This window comes from Balaenoptera acutorostrata, chromosome 1 (genome assembly GCF_949987535.1).
Source record: "Balaenoptera acutorostrata chromosome 1, mBalAcu1.1, whole genome shotgun sequence".
NCBI lineage: Eukaryota > Metazoa > Chordata > Mammalia > Artiodactyla > Balaenopteridae > Balaenoptera > Balaenoptera acutorostrata.
This window is the reverse complement of record NC_080064.1, coordinates 105,063,743-105,091,290: the sequence shown is the minus strand read 5'-3', so window position 1 is coordinate 105,091,290 and position 27,548 is coordinate 105,063,743. Positions and strand designations below refer to the sequence as shown.

Genomic DNA, 27,548 nt, shown 5'->3' with positions numbered 1-27,548 from the left:
AATACCTACTTTGCAGGATTATTGTAAGGATTAGAAAGCATATTTGTAACATATCTAATACGCTGTGGTTCACTGTAACTTCCACAGTTGGCCTTCTTTTGTTCCTTTAGTGTGTTAGGTTCTTTCCTGCCTTAAGGCGCTCAGATGTACCCTTTCCGCAGCCTGTAAAACTCTTCTACTTTTGGTCTCAACTCTCACTGTCTGCAAGAGACATTCTCTGCCTCTTCAATTTAAGTAGCCCCTTCTTTGTTGTAGGACACTTATCACAGATTTTAACTGTGTATGTATTTCTACAATTATATCTTTGTGTGATTTTTGTGGGGCTATCTCTTCCATTAGACAGAGACTCAGCACTTAACAGTGCTTGAATGAATGAATGCCTGGGACATAATAGGCAAATAAGCATTTATTACCTCAGTTTTTATGGGTCAGGAATTCAAAAGTTGCTTAGTCGTGTGGTTCTGGCTCAGGGTTTCTCATGAGGTTGTGGTCAAGATGTCAGCTGGCGCTGGAGGATCCAAGGTGATTCATTCCTATGTCTAGAAGTTCATGCTGGTTGTTGGCAGGAACTCTCAGTTTCTCCCCACAGGGGCCTTTCCATGAGCTGCATGAGTGTCCCCATGTCACGAGAGCTCACTTCCCCAGAGCAAGCAGTCCAAGAGAGCATGGCAGAAGCCACAATATCTTTTATGATCCATCCTTGGAAGTCACACACTGTCATTTCTGCAATATCCAGTTGGGTACACTGGCCAGCCTTATTCAGTATGGGAGGCATCTACACAAGGGCATTAATATCAGGAGGCAGGTATCATTGAAGGACATCTTGGAGGCTGTCTATCACAGATGCTGTGTGGAATAGCATAGAGTCATCCAAGAATGACTCAAAACAATTTTCTGTTAGTGTTGATGGAGGGCCAAGCTAACATAGGAAGCCATGTATTTGTTTTGACAGCAGAGAGGAAAACTTCTGATTTTTTTTTCCCCTTACTGGCACAGGAGCAGATCAGAGAAAACAGATGTAGGGTTGATCTAGGTGTTAGGGATTAACAAGTCATTACAAGGGCAGACATTGAGATAAATAAGAGTGTATCTTAATTCACCAATTTGTTTTTGGGTTATCTGATGCTCGTTAGAGAGTCTTTGACAGTGAGTGTCTTGGTCTTTGCCACACATGAAAACATCTCTTTATCTCAACAGTGGTGCAGGTGACTTTCACATTGGTGCTGAGAAAGTTATAACATAACTTTTATTGTGCCTTGCTTGGTGCTAGGTGCTCTGCTATGCAGTTTTTTTTAAAGATTCTTTTGATATGGACCATTTTTTTAAAGTCTTTATTGAATTTGTTACAATATTGCTTCTGTTTTATGTATTTTTGGATTTTTGGCCGAGAGGCATGTGGGATCTTAACTCCCCAACCAGGGATCAAACCTGCACCCCCTGCATTGGAAGGCAGAGTCTTAACCACTGGACCGCCAGGGAAGTCCCTGCTGTGCAATTTTAATACAGATTATATCATTTAATTCTCACATTAACCATAGTAGTACATTACTCCTCTTTCAGAAATAAGAAAACTCTGGTTTAGAGTCAAGGATAATATGACTATTAGGTGGTAGGTCCTCAACCCAAACTCAGGCCTTCTGATAACAGAGCCCAAGCTTTTACCATTCTGCTTCTGCCTCAAAGTGTAATTGCATATGGAAATATTTACCTTAAAGTACTAAAGAAACCGGATTCAAAATTGTACGTACCTTATGATTTTACCTATCACAGAAAAAGGTAGGAACTACTTTTTGGTATCTTTCAAATGTTCTATAAGTGAGTATTACTTAGAATTGGAAAGAAAAGTTATTTTAAAGAAGTGATTTTGTCCTGTAATTTGACATTCAAGTTTGCAAAATGAAAACTAAGTTTGTTTTTAATGGAATTTTTAATGTTATGGTTAAGAAATTTCAGCATGAGTCGTCACCAAAAACCTGTGGATAATTTTTTGAAATTATGAATTTCTGCAGGGTGTCATTCCATTGAGCTCAAGGCAGTTCAGCCATAGACGGTGACTGTAGCCTTCACTTGTACTCTGTTCAGCTTGTCCAGTTCCAGGCTGAATACTTGTGAACAGATCAGCAGGACTTGTGGTTGCCTCTAGTTTCAAAGGCCAATTGGATGGAGTAAACACCAACTTCTAGATAAAATTAGTTTCTTTATTTCAAAATAATATCAAAGGAGTACTTAGTAACAAATAAGAATAATCCTCCAATACAATTTTATCCTGGTATGATCTACAAGGCCTTTCTGAAATTGTTATATGAATGAGCACATTTCCCACCACACAGTGTTGGTGCAGGAATTAGACTGTTGTGTCAAATCCATGGTTCATTCCAATTAGTATCCCATGTCTCTCAGCAAGAAACAGCAAGAAATTAGGTATAGAAGGGCATCCTTTTTCTCCTTGACTCTTAACAAACATTAGAATCATACAGAAAAGCTTCTCAGGAAGTTCACATACCAGCTGTCATTCCCTAATCATCTCTCTGCTCTCATGTATGTTCAGTGTTACCAGCGATCTCCAATTTAACAAACCGACTAATTAGTTCTTAGTCCTTACTCAACCTTTCAGTAGCATTTAACCCTAGATGATCCCTCTTGAGCATTCTGTCTAAAATTACTTTCTTCACTTGGCTTTTAGGGTACCACACTTTCCAGATCTTCCTTCCATTCTTATCAATGCTTTCCTCTCTCTCTCTCTTTTTTTTTTTTTAACTTTTCGTCTTTCCAGCCTCTAAATTTGGCCTTAGGACTGAGTCCTTGGATCTATTCTCTATTTGCATTTTCTCTCTTGGTGGTCTTAAATACCATCCATATGCTGAGACTTCCAAATTTATATCTTTAGCCTGACCTCTCCTCTGGGCTCTAGCCTCATGTAGCCAGCCAACTGCATGTTTGATATATATACTTGGGCATATAATGGGCATCTCAAACTAACACATGCAAAAACATAAGGAAAAAAATACCTTGATTATTACTCCACCTGTAACCTACTCCAGTCTTTTCCTTCTCTATAAGTAGCATTACCATCTATTTAATTGCTCAAGCAGGAAATCTAGGAGTAACCTTTGATTCTGTTCTTTTCCCTCAACCCCTCAGGTGCATTTAGAAAGTCTTGTTGACCCTACCTTCAAAATTCATTCCAATTCTAACCATTCCTCACCACCTTCATCACCATCACCTAGATTGCTCCAGTCGTTTTCTACTGGTCTCTGCGTTTACTCTCGCCCCCACTCAGTTTCACTGTAGCTAGAGTAATCTTTTCAAATATTTACATTAAGTCATTATCCTTATAGGGACCCTCTAATAGCTTGCCCTCATTTACATTAAGATCTAAACTTCTCACCATGGCTTACAAACTAGATCATCTGGCCTTTCCTTGGCTCACCAGCCTCATCACCTGCTACTCATTACCTAGCTCTCTGTACTCTAGCCAAACCAGCCTCTGCGCTCTTCTGGAATAGACCAAGCTCCTCCCTGCCCTTTTGGCCTTTGTACTTGCCATTCCCTCTGCCTGATGCACCCTCCAGAGCTTCACATGGCTTGCTCTCTCACTTTATTTAGCTCTCTGCTCAGATATAACCTTTTTCTTATAATACTCACTGCCTCCAGTCATTCTATTAGATACCTGCTTGCTTGTTTGTTTATCGTTTTTCATCTGCTTTCAAGGAAGCATCAGCTCTCTAAGGGTAGGGACTTGCTCTGTCTTATTCACCGTATCCCCAGTGACTAGAACAATACCTGACACATAATAGGTGCTTATAAAGATTTACTGAATGAACGAATCTACCATTTTACTGAAATAGCTATCTGACTTATTGCCAAATGAAGTATCATGTTAAATTTCCCATGAGTTTCTGTGGTACTTGACACTATGTGTCTTCCTATCACCCTTCTCTTCTAATTCTACATTTCTGGACAACCAACCTTATACCACATCGGTGTCTCATACACTATAGTCTATAAATTGTCAAATCCTGTTAATTTTTCCTTTGTATATTGCCTCACAAATCTATGCCTTCCTCTGCATCTGTTTCTCTACATAGTTCAGACCTTTATCTCTTACTACCTGATTGCAGTAACCTCCCTGCTTCTCATCCTCCGTATTAGACTGAACTTTGTAAGTTGTACATAGTATTTATCTTTGTATCTCTTGCAGCACCTGACACTCCCCCTACCCCGCCAATAACAGACACTCAATGAATGTTGAATGAATAGTCCTGTGTTTCTGGAAAGTAGAATTGATGGGCCATGTGATTATTTAAATGACTGTAATTCTTTGAAAATAATTTGTGTTTAAATAATCCCTCTTTCTTCCTGTTTTAAAAAAGCCGTAGTAATTCATTGTTGTACGTTTGATTTTTTAATGGACTGTTTAAGTGACTATAATCACACAGTGTACTATTGGAGCATTTCACAGCAGAGTTTTGTTTTTTACTCTAATAGAAGTAAAGTAATACCTGTGCTTCTCTATTAAAATGATTCTTTCTTTTCTCTTAAGCTAAAGTCTACAGTGAATATTGAACTGCTGAGGAATTTGGGAAAAGACAAGGTGAAGTTCCCATTCCATGGATCCCTTGGGTGCACCTTCCCAGTTTGTGGATGTGGATACACTACCAAGCTGGGTCAATTCTTATGAAGAACAATTAACTACTTCTGACACTGCAGCTGAAACATATCAGGAAGAGACTATTAGATCACCTTTTCTTTACAATAAGGATATCAATGGAAAAGTGGTTCTCTGGTAATTCCTTGTTTAAATCATATCATGATATAATAATGCTTTCTCATAATTTCTTCTAAATTCTTTTTTTCATAATTTTTTCTAAACTCTTTTTTGTGAACCCTTGCATTATTGAAATATTACTTTGCATACACATTTACAGCTTTATTGAGACATAATTAACATACAATAAACTGCATATATTTAAAGTATACAGTTTGGTAAATTTTGACATGTATACACCCATGAGCCCATCACCAGAATCAAGATAGTGAATATATTTATCACCCCAGAAGTTTTTTTGTGTCCCTTGATAATCCCTCTCTCCTGCCCCTCCATGCCTCAACATCCCCAAGCAATCATTCATCTTTCTGTTACTATGGATTAGTATGCATTTTCTAGAGCTTTATATAAATGGAATCGTGTACTCTTTTTTTAGTCTGGCCTCTTTCATTCAGCACAATTATTTGAAAGTTCGTCTATGTTGTTGCATGTAGTAGTAGTAGTAGTACATTTCTGTTTTTAAAAAAAGCTTTAGAGATGGAATTCATATACCATACAAATGTACTAGTTTAAATTGTACAAGTCAGTGGTTTTTAGTATATTCACAAAATTGTGCAACCGTCACCAGAGTCAATTTTAGAACATTTTCTCACCCCAAAGTCCTGTTCCCATTAGCTGTCACTCCCCATCTCACACACATCTCTTACGTAAGAAGCAAAGAAATGACATGATGGTTTTGTGAGTTTCAAGGTTGTAGCACTTGCATCCAAGATCTATCTGAGATGCTATATTAGCATTTCTGAGTCAGGAACAACTTTTTTTTACTATTGTTTAAGCTTGTGTGCTAGTATATGCCCCCGCCCCCAACTCTCTGCTCTAGCCAACCACTAATCTACTTTCTATCTCTATAGATTTGCCTATTCTGGACATTTCATATAAATGGAATCAATTGTGACTTAGCGTAATGTTCTTAAGATTCATCTGTGTTGTGGTATGAATCAGTACTTTATTCCTTTTTATGGCCAAGTAATATTCCATTGCATGGGTATACCACATTCAGTTTATCAGTTCATTAGTTGTTGGATATTTGGGTTGTTTCCACTTTTTGGCTATTATGAATAATGTTGCTGTGTTTAAACTCTTTAAACCACCTACTTTCAGCTCTGTAAGAGGAATATGAAAGAAGCAAAGGAATGACCTGATGGTTTTGTGGGTCTCAGGGTTATAGCAGTTGCGTTCAAGAACTATCTGAGATGCCATATTAGCCTTTCCGAATCAGGAACAACTTTTTACTATTGCTTAAGCTTGTGGACTGGTAAAACCAATGTTGTGAAGGGAGTGAAGATAGAATGTTTTGAAACAATTAGAAACTGGCTTTCTTATCTGCCTCCTCTTCCCCACACTTGTTCTTTTTTTTTTTTTAATTAATTAATTAATTTATTTATTTATTTTTGGCTGTATTGGGTCTTCGTTTCCTTGCGAGGGCTTTCTCTAGTTGCGGCGAGTGGGGGCCACTCTTCATCGCGGTGCGCAGGCCTCTCACTATTGCGGCCTCTCTCGTTGCAGAGCACAGGCTCCAGAAGCGCAGGCTCAGTAGTTGTGGCTCACAGGCTCAGTTGCTCCGCGGCATGTGGGATCTTCCCAGACCAGGGCTCGAACCCGTGTCCCCTGCATTGGCAGGCAGATTCTGAACCACTGCGCCACTGGGGAAGCCCCACACTTGTTCCTATTTATTTATTTTCCTCAGGAAAGGAGATGTGGCATTACTGAACTGTACAGCTATTGTGAATACCAGCAATGAAAGTCTTACTGATAAGAATCCTGTGTCAGAAAGTATCTTCATGCTGGCAGGGCCTGATTTGAAGGAGGACCTCCAGAAACTTAGAGGTGAGTGAATTTTCTTAGGTATGTTAGTGCTTAGGAAACATTTATTTTGATGTTTGAAGAAGTATGTTTTGCGTGTAAGTGAGAAACTAAGTAGATGTAGCTCTTTTGTTGTTGTTAAAACTAAATAAATACAGCCTTTGAAAAACCTATAATGTGTTAGAAGCTGAGTGCTGAGACTTTACTCGGTAAAACCCCTCTGTCGTGTTCCTGAATTTTAAAATGACAGTCATCATAGCCAGTTAGATTTTTGGTAACATTTTCTTGGCTGTATAATGTCTTGCACTGATAAGCCTTATAAAACAACTAATCTTTGTCTAAACTGAAAATTTTTTATTGAGTTTTGATATTGACAGAGAATTTTTTTATATACCTCCTGGACATAGAGTGTTGCACTTCTGAAATGAAATTGCTTACTGGTAAAAACCAAGTGCGTTCTGGGTTAATTCTGTACTTGCTTTCTTTTTTTTTTTTAAACCAGAACATTCTTCTTCTGGGAGTATTTCTTTGGAATTGGAGACAGGAGGAGTCCTGTTTGTTCCGAATCTTGTTTACCTTATTTGCATTTATTTTCTTAAATTACCAACCTCGCAACTTTTTGTTATTATTTGTGTGCAAAGGGAATATTGTGAAATTCAATTATCCCATTTTATAAAAAATATTTTTGAAATACAGCAATTTTTCTTAAAATGTAAACAGCAAATCCCACCTATATAAAAAAAATCTTCATTTCTTAGACTTCTACAAATAATTGGTTTCTAACCTAATAAAGATATTAGAATTTGAACAGGATCATTTATAATGCTGACCATGAAAGAAGAGATAAAGAGAGAAGAATTGTATTATCTGATCAAGAAACTGAACTTTGTGAGGGTAGATGTGGGAAAAAACCCTCAGTTTAACTAAAAACATGATGCCATGAAGAATATGTAGAAATTATAATATGTATTAGAGATAATACTGAGAAGTTCTTTGATATAAGTAACAGAGAAACTGGTCTGGAAAAATTCCTAATGAGCACGCATGCTCACTTACACCTTAGAGCTGGACTTATGAATTAAAAAAATATAAAATTTAAGTATACAAAATAAAAACTCAATTTTTAGCAGCATATGTTTGGAGGGTCTCCAAGCTGGGGTTCATACTATAACTCTGTCCTTTACTAACTGTGTTACTTAGGACCAGTTACTTCACCTCTGAGCCTGAGTTTCCTTATCTCTAAAATGGGGATGATAATAGTCCCTATCTCAGTTCCTGACACATAACAAGAGCTCAATGAGTATTTGAGGATGGAAAAAATTAATTTCATGAAGACTAAATTAAATAATGGACATTAAGTGCTAGGCACATCCTCAGTGTTCAGTGTTATTGCTGGTGCTAGTTACACACCTCAGTTGTATTGCTTAATGAACCAGTGCCAACCTGAAGAGAGATTATTAAGGATGCACTGAAGGGCTGAGTACTTAATTCTGTCCTCTTTTTACATGCTTAATAACAACTTAGTAAATGATTACAAAGTATGACTTACCAAATTTGTAGACGATAAAAAGCTGGGAGGATTTACAGGAGACATTGGATGGTAGACTAAAGATTTTTAAATATCCGAACCGACTGGAAGTATGAGCCAAAGAAATGAAAAAATCAACAGGGATGAATATAAAAGTCTTGCAGTAAGTTGAAAACATTAATTACCCAAGTTCAGGATGGGGAAGCCCAGTCTGACAACACTTTTCATATAAGAATTTGCTGTCTCAGTAAAATGGCGTTATCATCTCCTCCATTTGTCATGCAAAAAAACTTGAGGATTAACACTTTCCTCTTCCTTATTCCCCACATAAAGTCTGTCATCAAGCCCTAAATAGATCTTGAATCTCTCTGTATTACCGCCACGTCCAGCCTAGCCTGTGCTGCATCATCCCCTGCCTGGACTACAGCCATTGCCTCCCTCCCAGTTGGTCTCCTACAACCATTCTTTACTTGAATCTGTTTTCCACACGTAGTAAGTATTTGCTTTTTAAACTGTAAATCCCTTCTTATTACTCCCCTGCTTCAAACCATTTAGTGGCCTCTCATTACACTTTAAATCCTAACTCCTTAAACTGGTCTCCTTGCAAGTTCTTGCAAGGTCTCACTCACTTACTTCCAGGTCCCCTTTTACCTTTCTCAACATACTTGAACCAGACTGATCTCTCATTGCCGTGTCATCCAGCTCCTTTTCAATTTTTTATGTGCTGTTGTTCTTTCTCTCAATTCTTAACTCTTAATCTTAAGTCTTTGCTTGTATCTCTTCCTCAAAGCGCTATTTCCTTTTACTTCAGAATCGCTCATGGTATATGCTCCCAACCTGTGGTACTTCTCTTTGGTGCTCTTAACACAATTGTAATTTTGTAAATTGTTTATATAATTATTATGTCCCCATTAAACTTTGAACTCCTTGAGGACAGGAACCGTATGTCTTATTGGCCTCCATGTTCCCAGTACCAAGTATAGTAAAGGCATCCTTTCAGTAGCTGAGAAATGAATAAATAGAAGTTCCCTGGGATTTTAACTGACTAGACTCTGAGGTGATAATGCATCATTTCTACTGAAAACACTAACAGTATCAGATGCATCATTACACAACATCACAAGTGAAGGTTTGTAATCAGCTTAAAATAAACTGTTATATTTATAAGATGTTTAATGTAAACCTCATGGTAACCACAAAGAATAAAACCTATCATAGATACAAAAAAGATAAAGAGAAAGGAGTTAAAGCATACCAGTTTAAAAAAAAAAATTAAAGTAAGACAGCAAGAGAGGAATAAAGGATAAAAGACTTAAAAAAAACACTCAGAAAACAATTAACAAAATGACAGTAATTACCTATTAATAATTATTTTAAATGCAAAAGGACTAAATTCTCCAACGAAAAGATACAGAGTGGATGAAGGATAAAAAAAAGAAAAGAAAAACAAATCCAACAATATGCTGCCTACAAGAGACTCACTTTAGCTTTAATGACACATACATGCTGAAAGTGAAGGGATAAAAAAAGATATTCCATGCAAATGGAAACCAAAAGAGAGTAGGAATGGCTATACTTACATCAGATAAAATAGACTTTCAGTCAGAATTGGTCACAAGAGACAGAGGTCACTATATGGTCCAGGGGTCAATTCATCAAGGGAATATAACAATTGTAAATATGTGTGCACCCAACATTGGAGCACCTAAGTATTTAAGGCAAATATTAATAGAACTGAATGGAGAAATAGATGTCAATACAGTAATAATTAGGGACCTCAATACCCCACTTTAAATATTGGATAGATCATCCAGACAGAAAATTAATAAGGAAACAGAAGGCCTGAATACCACTATGGTCCAAATGAACCTAAGACATATACAGAATATTCCATCCAACAGCGCCAGAATATACATTCTTCTCAAGCATACATGGGACGTTCTCCAGGATAAATCATATTGGGCCAGAAAGCAAATCTTATCAAATTTAAGAAGACTGAGATCATGTCAGGAATCTTTTCTAACCACAATCCTGTGAAACTAGAAATCAATAACAAAAAGAAAATGAAAAAAATCACAAACATGTGGAAATTTAACAATATGCTCCTGAAAAACCATTGGATCAAAGAAGAAATCAAAAGGGAAATCAGAAATTATCTTGAGACAATGAAAAGGAAAATACAACATGCCAAACTTATGGGATGTAAAAAAAAAAATTTTAAACCAGTTCTAAGAGAAATTTATATCACTAAATGCCTACATTAAGAGAAAAGAACAGCTCAAACAACCTAATTTTAAACCTCAAGGAGTTAGAAAAAAAAGGTCAATCTAAGCCTATAGTTAGCAGAGGGAAGGAAATAGTAAATATTAGAGCAGAAATTAAAGAAATAGAAACTAGAAAGACAATAGGAAAAAAGCAACAAAAAGAGTTGGCTTTTAAAAAAGAGAGACAAATGTTTAGCTAGACTAACCAAGGGGAAAAAAAGGACTCAAAATTCTAAATGAAAGTGGAGATATTATAGCTAACACCATAGAAAGACAAAAGATTATAAGAGACTACTATGAACAATTATTTGCCAACATATTGGATAACCTAGAAGAAACAGATAACTTCCTAGCAAACATGCAACCTAACAAGACTGAACCATGATGGAACAGAAAATCTGAACAGACGAAAGGAGTAAGGAGACTGAATCAACAATCAAAAACTTCCCAACAAAAATAAGCCCACAACCTGATGGCTTCCCCGGTGAATTCTGCCATACATATACATATAGAGAAGAATTAATACCAATTCTTCGCAATTTCTTCTGTGAAAAAGTTGAAGAGGAGTGAACACTTCCAAATTCATTTTACAGGGACAGCACTACCCTGATACCAAAGCCAAATACGGACGCTACAAGAAGAGAGATTCAAGATGACAGAGGAGTATGTGAGCATGGAGCTCATCTCTCTCTACGGATGCATCAGGAATACATCTGTAGATGAACAATTCTCACAGAACACTGGCTGAAAACTAGCAGAAGACCTTGGACACCGGAAGGGACTATGAAGATCCCTGCATAACTGGGTAGGACGGAAAAAAAGAAGAGAGAAGGAGAAGGAGAGGAATTAGGACAGGACCTGCACTCTGGGTAGGGGGAGCTGAAGCAGAGGAGAGATGCCCGAATTTGGGGAAACCCCCTCTCCGACGGGGAAATCGATTGGGACAGAAGGGCAGCATTTGAGGCTGTCAGAAGAAGGTGAAGTGGCCAATCTCTGGCAGACGGGGCAGAGTGAGAAATACACAGATGGTCCATACCTCAGCCCTATATGCCCCGGACTGGGACGTGTATTCACAGGTGTGCAAGGGGGCTGGGAGCTGGCGCATGGGGATTGGAGAACAGGCCCAGAGAGAACTGCTGTTGGCTGTTTGGAGACAGACTGAAGGGACGGGAGGGAGGAAATCTGCAGCAGGGAATGCCTGTGGAGGAAGACTGGACTGCCATGGAAGCAGGGCGCTATTGCTGAGTCACAAGAGGGGAGAGGAGCCACCATTGTAACCTCTCTCTCCCCACATGCCAGTGCCTGCTGATGACAATAAAAGAAGCCCACTCAAGGCTGGCTCTGTGCGCTGGCTGCTGAGCAATAAAAAAAGCCCCATCAGAGCTGGCCCTCACATGCTGGCTGCAGGGCAAAAATAAGGAAAAAAAAAAAAAGCCTTCTCAGGGCTGGCCCTTGCACGCCTGCTGCCGGGTGCCAGAAAAACCCTGGCTAGGGCTGGCCCTCATGTGCCTTATGCTGGGCGCCAGAAAAGGCCCTCACTAGGGCCATATCTCTTGTGCCTGTGGCTGCCAGCTTCCCTGTGCATTTGGGGCTGTCGGGGCTCCCACGATCCAAGCAGTCATACCACCTCTGCACCCGGTCCTCACGGGGGCAGACCCTAGAGCTCCAAGGCAGCCTCAGGACCAGACTCCTGTGGGTGGACCACACGCAGAGGTGGGGATAAAACCAGAGCTGAACCCCAGGGACGGGGTGACTAAGGAAGATCAAAAATCCTTCCATCAGCTGTACAGCTGCAGACTAAATCCCTCCGATCAGCTAGGTAGATCCTGCATCTAAGGAATATCTGAGTAGACAATGAGTGTTCCCACAAATGAAAATGGTCTAGCTCTGGCAGCTCTGGACATTGAGGGCAGCACATGCAGGAACTGGGCCAGATCAGAGTCTGAGTGGTGCCCACAGGGCCCACAGAAGGTCTAGAGACCAGCCCAGAGGCAGAGGAGAGCCTCTTGGGGAGGCGGAGGTGGGCTGTGGCTCACGGCGTGTGCAAGGACACTTACAGCAGAGATGCCAGGGACACATAATTATTGCTATTAATTTTATTATGTTTTGATTCATTCTGTTCTTAGTTCTAGCTTTTTTTTGGTTTTGGTTTTTTGGTTTTAGGTTTTTTTTTACTCTTTTGGGATCTCCATACTTTATAACATATTTTTACTTTCTATTTTTTTTATACATTTCTATTTTTACTTTGCTTTTCTTTTCTGTGTTCTTTTCCCTAATTTTTTTCCTTTTTCTTTTTCTTTAATATATTTTCCTTTTTTTTAATATATATATTTCTGTTTCTACTTTGCTTTTCTGTTGTCTGTGTTTTTTCCCTTTTTATTTTATTTTATTATTATTTTTTTTAATCATTTTTGTAAGTTCTGTTTCCTTGCTTTATTCTTCAGTGGTCACTGCTTTGGTTATGTCTTTAGGTTATGTGTTTTTGTTAGTTTTAATCCTAATTGTTTGATTTCATTTTTGAGTTCTTCTGTTTGTCTGGTTGTTCTCTTGCTTTTTGTTTTATTTGGCTCTGTTTTTGTTTCTTTTATGTGTGTGTGTGTTCCTTGTTTCTCTTCTTGTTTGATTTTGTTTTTACCATTTCTCCAGGGTTTTGTTTGTCTTTTTTTTCCTTAAATATACTTTCTACTTTTTTTTTATATTTGTTTCTACATTGCTTTTCTGTTGTTCTGTCTTCTTTCCCCTTTCTCTTTTTCTTTTTCTTTTTTTATATCATTTTTGTCAGTTCTGTTTCTTTGCTTCATTCTTCAGTTGGCACTCTGCTTTGGTTTTGTTTCTTGGTTTTTGTCAGCTTTCTTCTTAATTGTTTGATTTCATTCATTCTTGGGTTCTTTTGTTTGTCTGGTGGTTCTCTTGCTATTTGATTTATTTGGTTCTATTTTTCTTTCTTTTGTGTGTGTGTTACCTTGTTTCTGTTTCTGATTGTTTGATTTTACTTTATAGCATTTGTCTGGGGTTTTGTTAGTATTTTTTTTTTTAATCCCCTTTATTGCCGGGATGAGTGACTTGTGGGGTCTTGGTCCCTCGACCAGAAGTCGGGCCAGAGGCTCTGGAGTGGGAGCACTGAGTCCAGGATGCTGGAACACTACAGAATTCCCAGCCCCAAGGAAAATTAATCACTGAGAGATGTCACGGAAGCCTCCATCTGAATCCAAGACCCATCTCCACCCAACTGCCAGCAGCTCCCAGCTGCTCACAGCAAACAACAAGCAAGACAGAAACACAAACCCACCCATCAGCACACAGACTACCTAAAGTCATACTAAGCTCACAGACACCCCAAAACACACTACCTGACCCGGCCCTGCTCATCAGAGGAAAAAAGACTCAGCTCCACCCACCAGAGCACAGGCACCAGTCCCTCCTATCAGGAAACCTACACAAGACACTGGACCAACCTTAGCCACTGGGGGCAGAGAACAGAAGCAAGAGGAACTATGACCCTGCAGCCTAGGGAAAGGAGACCTCAAATACTGTAAATTAGGTAAAATGAGAAGACAGAGAAATATCTTACAGGTAAAGAAGCAAGGTAAAAACCCACAAGACCAAATAAATAAAGAGGAAATAGGCAAACTACCTGAAAAAGAATTCAGAGTAATCATAGTAAAGATGATCCACAATCTAGAAAATAGAATAGAGAAAATACAAGAAACGTTTAACAAGGACCTAGAAGAACTAAGGAGCAAACAAATAGTAATGAACAACACAATAACTGAAATCAAAAATACTCTAGAAGGAATCAATAGCAGAATAACTGAGGCAGAAAAACGGAGAAGTGAGCTGGAAGATAGAATGGTGGAGATAACTACCACAGAGCAGAATAAAGAAAAAAGAATGAAAATGGAGGACAGTCTCAGAGACATCTGGGACAACATTAAGCACACCAACATTTGAATTATAGGTGTCCCAGAAGAAAAAAAAAAGAAAGGGTCTGAGAAAATATTTGAAGAGATTAGAGTTGAAAACTTCCCCAGCATAGGAAAGGAAGTAGTCAATCAAGTCCAGGAAGCACAGAGAGTCCCATACAGGATAAACCCAAGGAGAAACATGTCAAGACACATATTAATCAAACTAACAAAGATTAAACACAAAGAAAAAATATTAAAAGCATCAAGGGAAAAGCAACAAATAACATACAAGGGAATCCCCATAAGGTTAACAGCTGATCTTTCAGCAGAAACTCTACAGACCTGAAGGGAGTGGCAAGATATAGTTATAGTAATGAAAGGGAAAAACCTACAACCAAGATTACCCAGCAAGGATCTCATTCAGATTGAATGGATAAATTAAAACCTTTACAGACAAGCAAAAGTTAAGAGAATTCAGCACCACCAAACCAACTTTACAACAAATTCTAAAGGAACTTCTCTCGGCAGGAAATATAAGAGAAGGAAAAGACTTACAAAAACAAACCCAAAACAATTTAAAAAATGGAAATAGGAACATACATATTGATAATTACCTTAGATGTAAATGGATTAAATGCCCCAACCAAAAGACACAGGCTGGCTGAATGGATACAAAAAACAGATCCATATATATGCTATCTACAAGAGACCTACTTCACACCTAGGGACACATAAAGTGAGGGGATGGAAAAAGATACTCCATGCAAATGGAAATCAAAAGAGAGCTGGAGTAATAATACTCATATCAGACAAAATAGACTTTAAAATAAAGACTACTACAAGAGACCAGGAAGGACAAAGATCAAGGGATCAATCCAAGAAGAAGATATAACAATTGTAAATATCTATGCACCCAGCATAGGAGCACCTCAATCCATAAGGCAAATGATAACAGCCATAAAAGGGGAAATCAACAGTAACACAGTAATAGTAGGTGACTTTAACACCCCACTTAACACCCATGGACACATCATCCAAACAGAAAATAAATAAGGAAATGCAAGCTTTAAATGACACATTAGACCAGATGGACTTAATTTGATATTTATAGGACATTCCATCCAAAACCAATAGAATACGCTTTCTTCTCAAGTAGACACAGAACATTCTCCAGGATAGATCACATCTTGGGTCACAAATCAAGCCTTGGTAAATTTAAGAATATTGAAGTATCAAGCATCTTTTCCAACCACAATGCTGTGAGACCAGATATCAATTACAGGAAAAAAACTGTAAAAAATACAAACACATGGAGGCTAGACAATATGCTACTAGACAACCAAGAGATCACTGAAGAAGTCAAAGAGGAAATTTAAAAATACCTAGAAACAAATGGCAATGAAAACACGACTCAAAACCTATGGGATGCAGCAAAAGCACTTCTAAGAGGGAAGTTTACAGCAATACAATCCTACCTCAAGAAACAAGAAACATCTCAAATAAACAACTTAACCTTACACCTAAAGCAGTTAGACAAAGAAGAACAAAAACCCCCCAAATTTAGCAGAAGGAAAGAAATCATACAGATCAGGTCACAAATAAATGAAAAAGAAATGAAGGAAACAGTAGCAAAGGTCAATGAAACTAAAAGCTGGTTCTTTGAGAAGATACACAAATTGATAAACCATTAGCCAGACTCATCAGGAAAAAAAGGGAGAAGACTCAAATCAACAGAATTAGAAATGAAAAAGGAGAAGTAATAGTGACACTGCAGAAATACAAAGGATCATGAGAGACTACTACAATCAACTATATGCCAATAAAATGGACAACCTGGAAGAAATGGACAAATTCTTAGAAAAGTACAACCTTCCAAGACTGATCCAGGAAGAAATAGAAAACATGAACAGACCAATCACAAGCACTGAAATTGAAACTGTTTAAAAATCTTCCAACAAACAAAAACCCAGATGGCTTCACAGGTGAATTCTATCAAACATGTAGAGAAGAGCTAACACCTATCCTTCTCAAACTCTTCCAAAATATAGCAGAGAGAGGAATACTCCCAAACTCATTATACGAGGCCACCATCACCCTGATACCAAAACCAGACAAAGATGTTACAAAAAAGAAAACTACAGGCCAATATCACTGATGAACATAGATGCAAAAATCCTCAACAAAATAATAGCAAACAGAATCCAGCAGCACATTAAAAGGAACATACACCATGATCAAGTGGGGTTTATCCCATGAATGGAAGGATTCTTAAGTATACACAAATCAATCAATGTGATACACTATATTAACAAACTGAAGGATAAAAACCATAGGATAATCTCAGTAGATGCAGAAAAAGCTTTCGACAAAATTCAACACCCATTAATGATAAAACTCTCCAGAAAGTAGTCATAGAGGGAACCTACCTCAAAATAATAAAGGCTATATATGACAAACCCACGGCCAACATCATTCTCAGTGGTGAAAAACTTAAAGCATTTCCTCTAGATCAGGAACAAGACAAGGATGTCCACTCTCACCACTATTATTCAACATAGTTTTGGAAGTTTTAGCCAGAGCAATCAGAAGAAAAAGAAATAAAAGGAATACAAATTGGAAAAGAAGAAGTAAAACTGTCACTCTTTGCAGCTGACATGATACTATACATAGAAAATCCTAAAGATGCTACCAGTTAACTACTAGAGCTAATCAATGAATTTGGTAAAGTAGCAGGATACAAAATTAATGCACAGAAATCTCTTGCATTCCTATACACTAACAACGAAAAATCAGAAAGAGAAATCAAAGAAACACTCCCATTTACTATTGCAACAAAAAGAATAAAATACTTAGGAATAAACCTACCTAAGGAGACAGACCTGTATGCAGAAAACTATAAGACACTGATGAAAGAAATCAAAGACAATACAAACAGATGGAAAGGTATACCATGTTCTTGGACTGAAAGAATCAACATTGTGAAAATGACTATACTACCCAAAGCAATCTACAGATTCAATGCAATCCCTATCAAATTACCAATGGCATTTTTCACAGAGCTAGAACAAAAAGTTTTACAATTTGCATAGAAACACAAAAGACCCTGAATAGCCAAAGCAATCTTGAGGAAGAAAAATGGAGCTGGAGGAATCAGGCTCCCTGTCTTCAGACTATTCTACAAAGCTACTGTAATCAAGACAGTATGGTACTGGTACAAAAACAGAAATATAGATCAATGGAACAGGATGGAAAGCCCAAAGAGAAACCCACGCACATCTGGCCACCTTATTGTTGACAAAGGAGGCAAGAATATACAATGGAGAAAAGACAGCCTCTTCAATAAGTAGAGCTGGGAAAACTGGACAGCTACATGTAAAAGAATGAAATTAGAACAATTCCTAACACCATACACAAAAATAAACTCAAAATTGATTGAAGACCTAAATGTAAGGCCAGGCACTATAAAACTCTTAGAGGAAAACATAGGCACAACACCCTTTGACATAAATCACAGCAAGGTTTTTTTTGACCCCCCCCCAGAGTAATGGAAATAAAATAAAAAATAAACAAATGGGACCTAAGGAAACTTAAAAGCTTTTGCAGAGCAAAGGAAACCATAAACAAGACAAAAAGACAGCCCTCAGAATGGAAGAAAATATTTGCAAACGAAGCAACTGACAAAGGGTTAATCTCCAAAATATACAAGCAGCTCATGCAGCTCAGTATCAAAAAAACAAACAACCCAATCCAAAAATGGGCAGAAGACCTAAATGGACATTTCTCCAAAGAAGACATACAGATTACCAACAAACACAAGAAAAGATGCTCAGCATCAGTAATCATTAGAGAAATGCAAATCAAAACCACAATGAGGTATCACCTCACACCCGTCAGGATGGCCATCATCAAAAAATCTACAAACAAATGCTGGAGAAGGTATGGAGAAAAGGGAACACTCTTGCACTGTTGATGGGAATGTAAATTGATACAGCCACTATGGAGAACAGTATGGAGATTCCTTAAAAAACTAAAATAAGTACTACCATATGACCCAGCAATCCCACTACTGGGCATATACCCTGAGAAAACCATAACTCAAAAAGAGGCATGTACCCCAATGTTCATTGCTGCTCTGTTTACAGTAGCTAGGACATTGAAGCAACCTATGTGTCCATCGACAGATGAATGGATAAAGAAGATGTGTCACATATATACAATGGAATATTAGCCATAAAAAGGAACGAATTGAGTTATTTGTAGTGAGGTGGATGGACCTAGAGTCTGTCATACAGAGTGAAGTAAGTCAGAAAGAGAAAAACAAATAGCGTATGCTAATGCACATATATGGAATCTAAAAAATAGTACTGATGAACCTAGTGGCAGGGCAGGAATAAAGAACCAGACGTAGAGAATGGAATTGAGGACATGCGGGGAAGGGGAAACTGAGATTAAGTGAAAGAGTTGCATTGACATACATACACTACCAAATGTGAAATGGATGGCTCTTGGGAAGCTGCTGCATAGCAAAGGGAGATCAGTTCAATGCTGTGGGATGACCTAGAGGGGTGGGATAGGGAGGGTGGGAGGGAGGCTGAGGAGGGAGGGGATATGGGGATATATGTATACTTATAGCTAATTCACTTTGTTGTGCAACAGAAACTAACACAACATTGTAAAGCAATTATACTCCAATAAAGATATTTAAATAAAATAATAATTAATTCTAAAATAACATTCCTATAAAAGGAATCATTAGTTATAATTTTACAGAGGATTTTTATTTGTTCATTAAATATGGAAAAAATTGATGTATGATTGCATAATAGAGTTTTTCTAATTCTAAGAAAAAAAAAGACACTGCAAGAAAAGAAAACTACAGGCCTATATCTCTGATGAATATAGATGCAAAAATTCTCAACAAAATAGTAGCAAACAGAATACAACAGCACTTTAAAATAATCACACACTGTGATCAAGTGGGGTTTATCCTTGCGATGAAAGGATGGTTCAACATACACAAATCAATAAATGTGATACACCACATTAATGGAATGAAGATTGAAAATTACATAATCCTCTCAATTGATGAAGAAAAAACATTTGACAAAATTCATCACCTTTTTCATGATAAAAATTCTAAACATGTTCAATGTAGAGGGAACATACTTCAACATAGCCAGAGCAGTTAGGCAAGAAAATGAAACAAAAAGCATCCAAATCAGAAAAGAAGTAAAATTATTACTGTTTGCAGGTATCTTGATCTTATATAGAGAAAATTGTAAAGACCCCACCAAAAAACTGTTAGAACTAGTAAATCCAGTAAAGTTGCAGGATACAAAATCAACATGCAAAAATCAGTTGCATTTCTATACAGTAACAATGAACCACCTGAAAATGAAATTCTGAAAACAATCCCATTTTATAGTAGCATCAAAAAGAATAAAATTCTTAGTAATAAATTTAGTGAGTAGGTAAAAGATCGGTACACTGAGAAGTATAAAACGTTGATGAAAGAAATTGAAGAAGACATAAGACATAAATGGAAAGATAGCCTGTGTTCATTGATTGAAAGAATTAATATTGTTAAAATATCCATACTACTCAAAGCCATCTATAGATTCAATGCAATCCCTATCAAAACTCCAATGGTATTTTTCACAGAAATAGATAAAAGAATCCTAAAATTTGTATGGGACTACAGAAAACCCCAAATAGGCAAAGCAATCTTGAGAAAGAGGAGCAAAGCCAGAAGCAACACACTTACTGATTTCCAACTATACTACAAGGCTATAATAATCAGAACAGTAACAAATGGGACTACATCAAACTAAAAAGCTTCTGTGCAGCAAAAGAAGAGGCATTTTCCCAAAGAAGACACAGATGGCCAATAGGTACATACAAAGGTGCTCAATAAAAACCACAGTGAAATATCACCACAGACCTGTTAGAATGGCTATTATTTAAAAAATGAGATAACATGCTGTTAAGGATGTGGAGAAAAGGGAACCCTTGTGCACTCATGGTAAGTATGTAAATTGGGTTAGCTGTTATGGAAAACAGTGTGGAGGTTCCTCAAAAAAATTTAAATGGAATTACTGTATAGTCCAGAAATTCCACTTCTGGGTATAAATCCAAAGGAAATGAAATCATTATCTCAAGGAGGTATCTGCACCCCAATGTTCATTGCAGCATTATTTATGATAGCCAAGACATGGAAACAACCTAAGTGTCCATTGATGGATGAACGAATAAAGAAAATGTGGTGGTGGTGGTGGTGTGTGTATGTATAAACTATGTGTGTGTACATATTATATAATATATAATATACACAGTGGAATATTATTCAGCCATAAAAAAAGGAAATCCTGCCATTTGCAACAATATGCATGGACTTTGATGGTGTTATGCTGAGTGAAATAAAGTCAGACAAAGGCATATTGAATGATCTCATTTATATATGGAATCTGAAAAAAGCTGAAGTCATAGAAACAGAGAATAGAATGGTGGTTGACAGGGGTGGGGGAAATGAGATGTTGGTCAAAGGAACAAACTTCAGGCTATAATATGAATACTAAAGTTGTACAGCTTGGTGATTATAATTAATAACACTATTACATCAAGGTTGTTAAGAGAGTAGATCTGAAGTGTTCTCTCTATAAAGAAAAGTAGTTATTTGAGGTGATAGATATGTTAACTAACCTTATTGTGGTAATCATTTCCCAATACATACATATATCAAATGACCATGTTGTACACCTTAAACATGGTCATTTGATATATGTATATATTGTGAAATGGTTACCAAAATAATTATACAATGTTATGTGTCAATTATGCCTCAGTAAAGCTGAGGGGAAAAGTACAGCATCAAAGTCAAGAGAGGCTGTTATTTATTCTGTCCTGTTAGGACCCCATGCTGCATAGTTTTCATCTTATTTTTGTTATTACTTTTTTTTTTTTAATTTTATTTATTTATTTATTTAATATTTTTGGGCTATGTTGGGTCTTCGTTTCTGTGCGAGGGCTTTCTCCAGTTGCGGCGAGCGGGGGCCACTCTTCATCGCGGTGCGCGGGCCTCTCATTGTTGCGGCCTCTCTTGTTGCGGAGCACAGGCTCCAGACACGCAGGCTCAGTAGTTGTGGCTCACGGGCCCAGTTGCTCCGCGGCATGTGGGAATCTTCCCAGACCAGGGCTCGAACCCGTGTCCCCTGCATTGGCAGGCAGATTCCCAACCACTGCGCCACCAGGGAAGCCCGTTATTACTTTTTAAGAGTGATAAACTGGGATATACCTAAAAGAAAATGGTTAGCATAGTAGACGTTGTGGAAACCATATTATTTGAAGGACTAGTTTAAAGAGCTAGGCTTAGCATAGAGAAAAGAAGAGTTGAGGGAAATATGACTTGTTTGAGTGAATTAGGCCAAGATGTTTTTCAAGATATCCCACCGTCTGGATATGTCTGATTCACCTGAGGTACCATTTAGTTTATTGCTTCAGCCCTTGTATTTCCTCTAAACTGAAAGTTACATCTAATGGACTCAAGTTTGGCTAAAATATTTCATAGGTGATGTTGTGTTGTGTACTTAATATTGTCTCATATTAGAAGATACATGAAATCTGATTGACCTGTTAGTGGACCATTACTAAGAGGCTCTCCAGATTAGAGTGATGACCGTTTGATCCTTTCATTTGTACAGTTATATTTTATCCTTTGTGGCTGAAAAGTAATCAGTAAGATGGTGTTTAGGCTCTATGAGTATCTAGTTCCTCATTGTACATTCACATAATGGTTTTAGCAACACTTCATAGTCCTAACCTGAATCAGTAATTTCGTTAAGATTATGAAGTTATGTTTTTCTAATATCTATCATTCCATCCATGTTTACGAGCTGCCATTCTTCTGTAAAGTAGAACCTTTCCTCATTAACTGACACTATGTGGTTAGTTCGAATTGTAGTTTCTGTTAGAGGGGCAGGATAAAGGCTTGATTCTTTTAATTGCCATTTTTCAAAATAAATAATTGGTTTAATAGCTGTCTTGAATGGTGCCAGATGAGTTTTTTCTGCCTTTCTCTTTTCTGAGTATCATTTTGTGCTTAAAGGTTTTCATTGGTCAATGTCTGTAGTTTTAAAAGTCAAAGAATTTTATGTCAAAATGTGTGAAGGAGAGCCACAGTCCTCTGCCCTGCCCTTCCCTTCCTGCTTTAATTCCTGTTCTCCAGGGGCAGATACTCAAACCTTTAAGTTCCTTGTCTTATTTACCTTCTGTTTATAAATAGTATGTTAAAACTACTGTAATTTTTTTTTCCTTTTTTTTTCACTATCTGCTGACTTCTTACTGTGGAAATTAAAGATGAAACTCTCTTTCATCCACTCCCCTCTTTTACATATACATACAACACTCAAACATTTTGTTCCACCCTTCACCACCTTCCCAAATTGGTCTGTCAGATTTTTATTAAATCAGCATTAACATTGTGACAATATAAATATTGCTCCCAGTTGATTAGAAAACAGATTAGTGTTCTTTCTGAACAGCTATTTTTCCTCTAGATTATTAATTGATTTGATTAATTAATTGTCTATGTACCTATCGTTGAGTCAGTCTTTTAAATATAACTATAAGCCTCCTCTCAGTAAAGTCAAACACTTCTGTTTATCCTTCAGCTCTGTTGTTTTCTTGATAATGGCCCTCCAGGAACACCCCGCCTCTCCTCCCATCCTCCTGCTTTCTGTGTCTGCTGCACAGTTATTTTCCTGGAAAATCCTTTTGTCTATTTAATGGATTGGATCCCCCCGTTTCCTAGATCTCATGCCTTTCTCTGATGTACTCCTTCATTTTTGTGAGTAAATCTACCATGAGATTTGTGAGTAAATCTACCATGAGAAAGATAAAAGGGAGTAAAACTATTGATATCTTACTTCTGCCTTCACACTTAATTGGTAGTTTGGGTGGAAATAAAATTCTATGTTAGAAATTATTTTCCAGATTTTTAAAGGCATTGCTCCATTGTTTTCTATTTTCATTATTGCTCTTGAAAAATCTCATGTTATTATTCCTGATTCTTCATATGTTACTGGTTTCTTTTCTGGAAACTTTATGATCTCATCTTTATTTCTGATGTTTTTTTAATTGAAATTTAAGTGATTTAAGTAATTTAAGTGATGTGGCTTGGTCTGGTTTGGTTATTCCGTGGGCTCTTTGAGTCTAGAAACTCATATCTTTCCATTATGGGAAATTTCTTGTTTTATTTGTTTAATAATTTCCTTCCCTCTGTATTCTCTGTTCTGTCTTTGAAGAAACTTTATTGGATGCTGTACCTCCCATTTCATCCTCCAAGTTTTATATCTGTTACCTCTTATTTTCCATCTGTTTATTTTCTGGAAGATTTCCTCAACTTTAGCTTTAACCCATCTATTGAACTTTTTATTTCTGCTGTCATATTTTTCACTTGGCTATAACAATTAGATAAGTGCTTTTTCCTCTTCTCTGAATATTCTGTTTTTCATAACATTCTGGTTATGTTTCAGACATACTATGTCTTCTCTTACCTCTCTGAGAGTAGTAATTATGGTGTTGGGAGTTTTTTGGCTGTTTTTTAAGTTTCCTTCCCTAAATTGCCTATTTTTTTTTAGCATTTGTGCCCCCCCCCCAATTGTGAGAGGCTTTCCTCACTTCCTGGTGATCCTCGAGTGTCAGCATATTCAAGAGAGAGGAATTGAGAAGGTACTGGGAAGCTTTGTGTGCATGGGCTTGGTGGATCTTGAAGCAGATGATGAGCAGGAGCCCTGCTGTTTCATTGGGAGAACATCCCTCATTTATCAGAATCTGTAGGTCCTTTGGTTTGAGCCTCTTAGTCTCCTGGAAGGGAATCTTCCAGGGGTATAAGCATGGGTGTCTGTTTTGTAAGCCAGTTAGGAGCAGAGATCTAGAGCCATTACTGTTGAGTATGACAGTTTAATCAAATCCCCTCTTTTCAGCTGTGCCTGGGGTTCTAGAGTCCAAAAGCTCTAGTGCAGCATCTCCCAAGAATAAACCTTCCTGTTGCTGTGGTGGTAAAGGAATCATCACCTTGCTGTGCTGGCTGGGGGAGGGGTTGTTGCAGATTTGAATGTTTTTATGCAAACTTTTAACTCAGCCTCCTCCTTTTAGTCCCACTTCACATCATAGCCTTCAGAAGTTCTTAGGACCTCCAATTTCTGAGCCTTTTCAGTGTTCTGTCGTAATAACAACAACAGTAATAGCTAATGCATGAATGCACTTTGCATATATTAACTCATTTAATCCTGTGAAGTAAGTACTACTAGTATCCCCCTTATATAGGAAATTGAGGCATGGAGAGGCCAAGCGCTTGTCCAAAGGGTCACAGCAGGAACATGGTGGACTCAGGATTTGAATCGAAGCAGTCTGTCTTCAATCCAACACTGCCTTTCAGAACAGACCGGTTTGCTTCATATTGGCCACCCCATTTCTGCAAGCAGTTATGTTTCTCTGCTTTGCTAAATCACTTGCTTCTAGTCCATTGACTTTATTCCTTCCAAGATTTTAACGATGCTTTTCTGCTTCATGTTCTCTCCCATCCTCTTTGTCTCTATTTTTATACCTATTGTATTGCTTCACTGTCATTTTGGGATCAGAGACAAATGTTTGTATTCAATCCATATTTTTAACTGGAATTTCTCAAAGTTCTTAATACTTTCTCTGTTTCATGCGTTGTTCTGTTGGTTTGCTGGTTTTTTCTTTTTCCTAACAGCTCCATGACTTATATATTCTCCATTGTTCCCAGGTTGCCGGACAGGTGAAGCAAAATTGACAAAAGGATTTAATCTAGCTGCCCGGTTCATCATTCATACAGTGGGACCTAAGTACAAGAGCCGCTATCGCACAGCCGCTGAGAGTTCCCTATACAGCTGCTACAGAAACGTACTTCAGCTGGCAAAGTATGGCTAACTCAGTTCCTAGACATAGCATGCCATACATTGGTAAAGGCCCTGGTTTTAAAATGAAACATAGCTATGAAAGTTGAATTTTGAGGGACTTAAATAATTTAGGAGGACCCTGAAGATAGAATTAATCATCTTCTCAAACGTGGCAGAGTAAGAGGAATACATTTGGGTGACTTGAGAATTTAACCCATTCCCATTCTACTTAGTTCCCATTTTACTCCCATTTTACTCGGAATATATTTCCCCCAAATGGTGCAGTTAAATTATATATTAATATAATTTTTACATAGTGCAGTTGGGTTAAATATTAAAGTAGATTCATTGAAGGGACAGGGAAGGAGAAGTTAAGCTGCATTTTTTATTATTTATTATCAATGCTTAGAGTATAGTTTTTGTGTTTTCTGTTTGATTGCAGAGAGCAGTCCATGTCTTCTGTTGGATTCTGTGTCATCAATTCTGCAAAACGAGGTTACCCTTTAGAGGATGCAACACACATAGCACTTCGTAAGTAAGGTTGGGGGTACTGTACATAAATTAAATTTTAAAAAATTTTTTATCACTAGTTAAATAGTTGCAGCCAAAGAAGATTTGTTGATTAACTGATCGTGGCACTCTGGCGGGAAGTTTGTGTTGACAAGTTGCAGAGCTCTCAGTTTACTCTCTGGGTTTGACATTTTTATCCATTTGAATAAAGGCTTAGAAAATTTGCCTATTAAGTTTGAAAATTATACCACTGAGAAGTATGGCCAATGCATTGGGTATTTGAATCATAATTCAGAATAATCTTAGCAGGCAGCAACAATGAAGTCAAAACAGATTTTGTAATATCAGATTGATATAGCACTATCAGTTTAAGCAGTAGCTTTCACGTGTGCTATTTGAATATAAAACCCTGCATTTAGATTTTAAAAAGACTGGGCTCAATCATTATGAGCCAGAATGTTGTATATGTAATATAAAAATATGATGCTCAACTCGAGGGAGTCCCTGATCTCACTGTATTGTATACAGGTTCAGACCACACCTAGAATTTTGCATCTAGTTCTGGCTGTCATATCTCATGAGACTGACAAACCGCAGGGCAAACAGTTTGAAACATTAGTGGTGTTTCTCCTAAAGAAGAACACGCTTTTAGCATATATGGTGCCCAAATATATGGAGTCGTCTCATGTAGACTTATTCCATACTGTATTTTTAGAGCAATAGTTCTTAACTATTATGACTTCTTTGGAATTCATCATAAACTACACTGAGCATCTGATGAAAGAAAGCTGTGGACCCTTTTCCCAGAGGAATGCACATACAGAGAGAATTTACATGCTATTTCAGGAAGTTCACAGATCCTTGTAAAGATTGTAAATAAGATCTCCAACTGTAGAAGACAGGTCTAAGACCAAGTGACAAGGAATAAGATTTGTTCCCCTTTGAGATAGGACTATCTGAAATAGAAAGGTTTTTTTTCTAAATTTATTTATTTTATTTATTTATTTTTGGCTGCATCGGGTCTTCGTTGCTGTGCGCAAACTTGCTGTAGTTGGGGCGAGCGAGGGCCACTCCTCGTTGTGGTGCGTGGGCTTCTCATTGTGGTGGCTTCTCTTGCTGCAGAGCATGGGTTTCAGGTGCACAGGCTTCAGTAGTTGTGGCACGCCGGCTCAGTAGTTGTGACTTGCAGGCTCTAGAGCGCAGGCTCAGCAGTTGTGGCGCACGGGCTTAGTTGCTCCGCGGCACGTGGGATCTTCCTGGACCAGGGCTCGAACCCGTATCCCCTGCATTGGCAGGAGGATTCTTAACCACTACGCCACCAGGGATGTCCCAGAGATCTTTTCTTTTCATCTCTGTATTTCCAATGCTTTCATATGTCAGGAATGCTTTACATATGGTCCTTGCTGAAGAAATATGTATTTTAAAAAGGGATAAAAGAAATTCCATTTCACTTCTTCAACAGCCTTGTGTTTTAGGTAGTGTAGTATTTTAGGTATTTGTTTTACAAATGAAGAGGCTCAGAAATTTATCATATTCTTAGGGTTATGCAGACTTAGAACATATATCCAGGCCTTCTGACTCCCAAGTCTAGTAACCTATGTGTTGTACTAGATAATTCATTATGCTTGAGTTAGGACTGCTTCGGTGGGAAACTACTGTTATAGCTAGCCTGCATGTACTCTGAATGGTGCCTTACCAAAGCAAAGTTCCTACCTTGATAATATTCTCCTTGGCAAGGCTTTTGGCAGGTCTTAACTTTCTCTGGTTTCGCTTAGCCTGTGCCCCATATCT

General features: G+C 37.7%; 1 protein-coding gene across 2 annotated transcripts in view; it reads left to right on the top strand.

Annotated features, from left to right (window-relative positions):
- GDAP2 (ganglioside induced differentiation associated protein 2) overlaps positions 1 to 27,548 on the top strand; it is a 79,784-nt gene that overhangs the window by 4,409 nt on the left and 47,827 nt on the right. The window contains exons 2-5 of one of the 2 annotated variants that reach the window (XM_007169312.2): positions 4,544 to 4,786; positions 6,516 to 6,655; positions 25,115 to 25,268; positions 25,690 to 25,778. In XM_007169312.2, the coding sequence (XP_007169374.1) occupies positions 4,611 to 4,786; positions 6,516 to 6,655; positions 25,115 to 25,268; positions 25,690 to 25,778 (559 nt within the window). In that variant the 5' untranslated portion in view covers positions 4,544 to 4,610. The remainder of the gene's footprint in view (positions 1 to 4,543; positions 4,787 to 6,515; positions 6,656 to 25,114; positions 25,269 to 25,689; positions 25,779 to 27,548) is intronic. The other variant, XM_057553328.1, reaches the window with a different exon arrangement.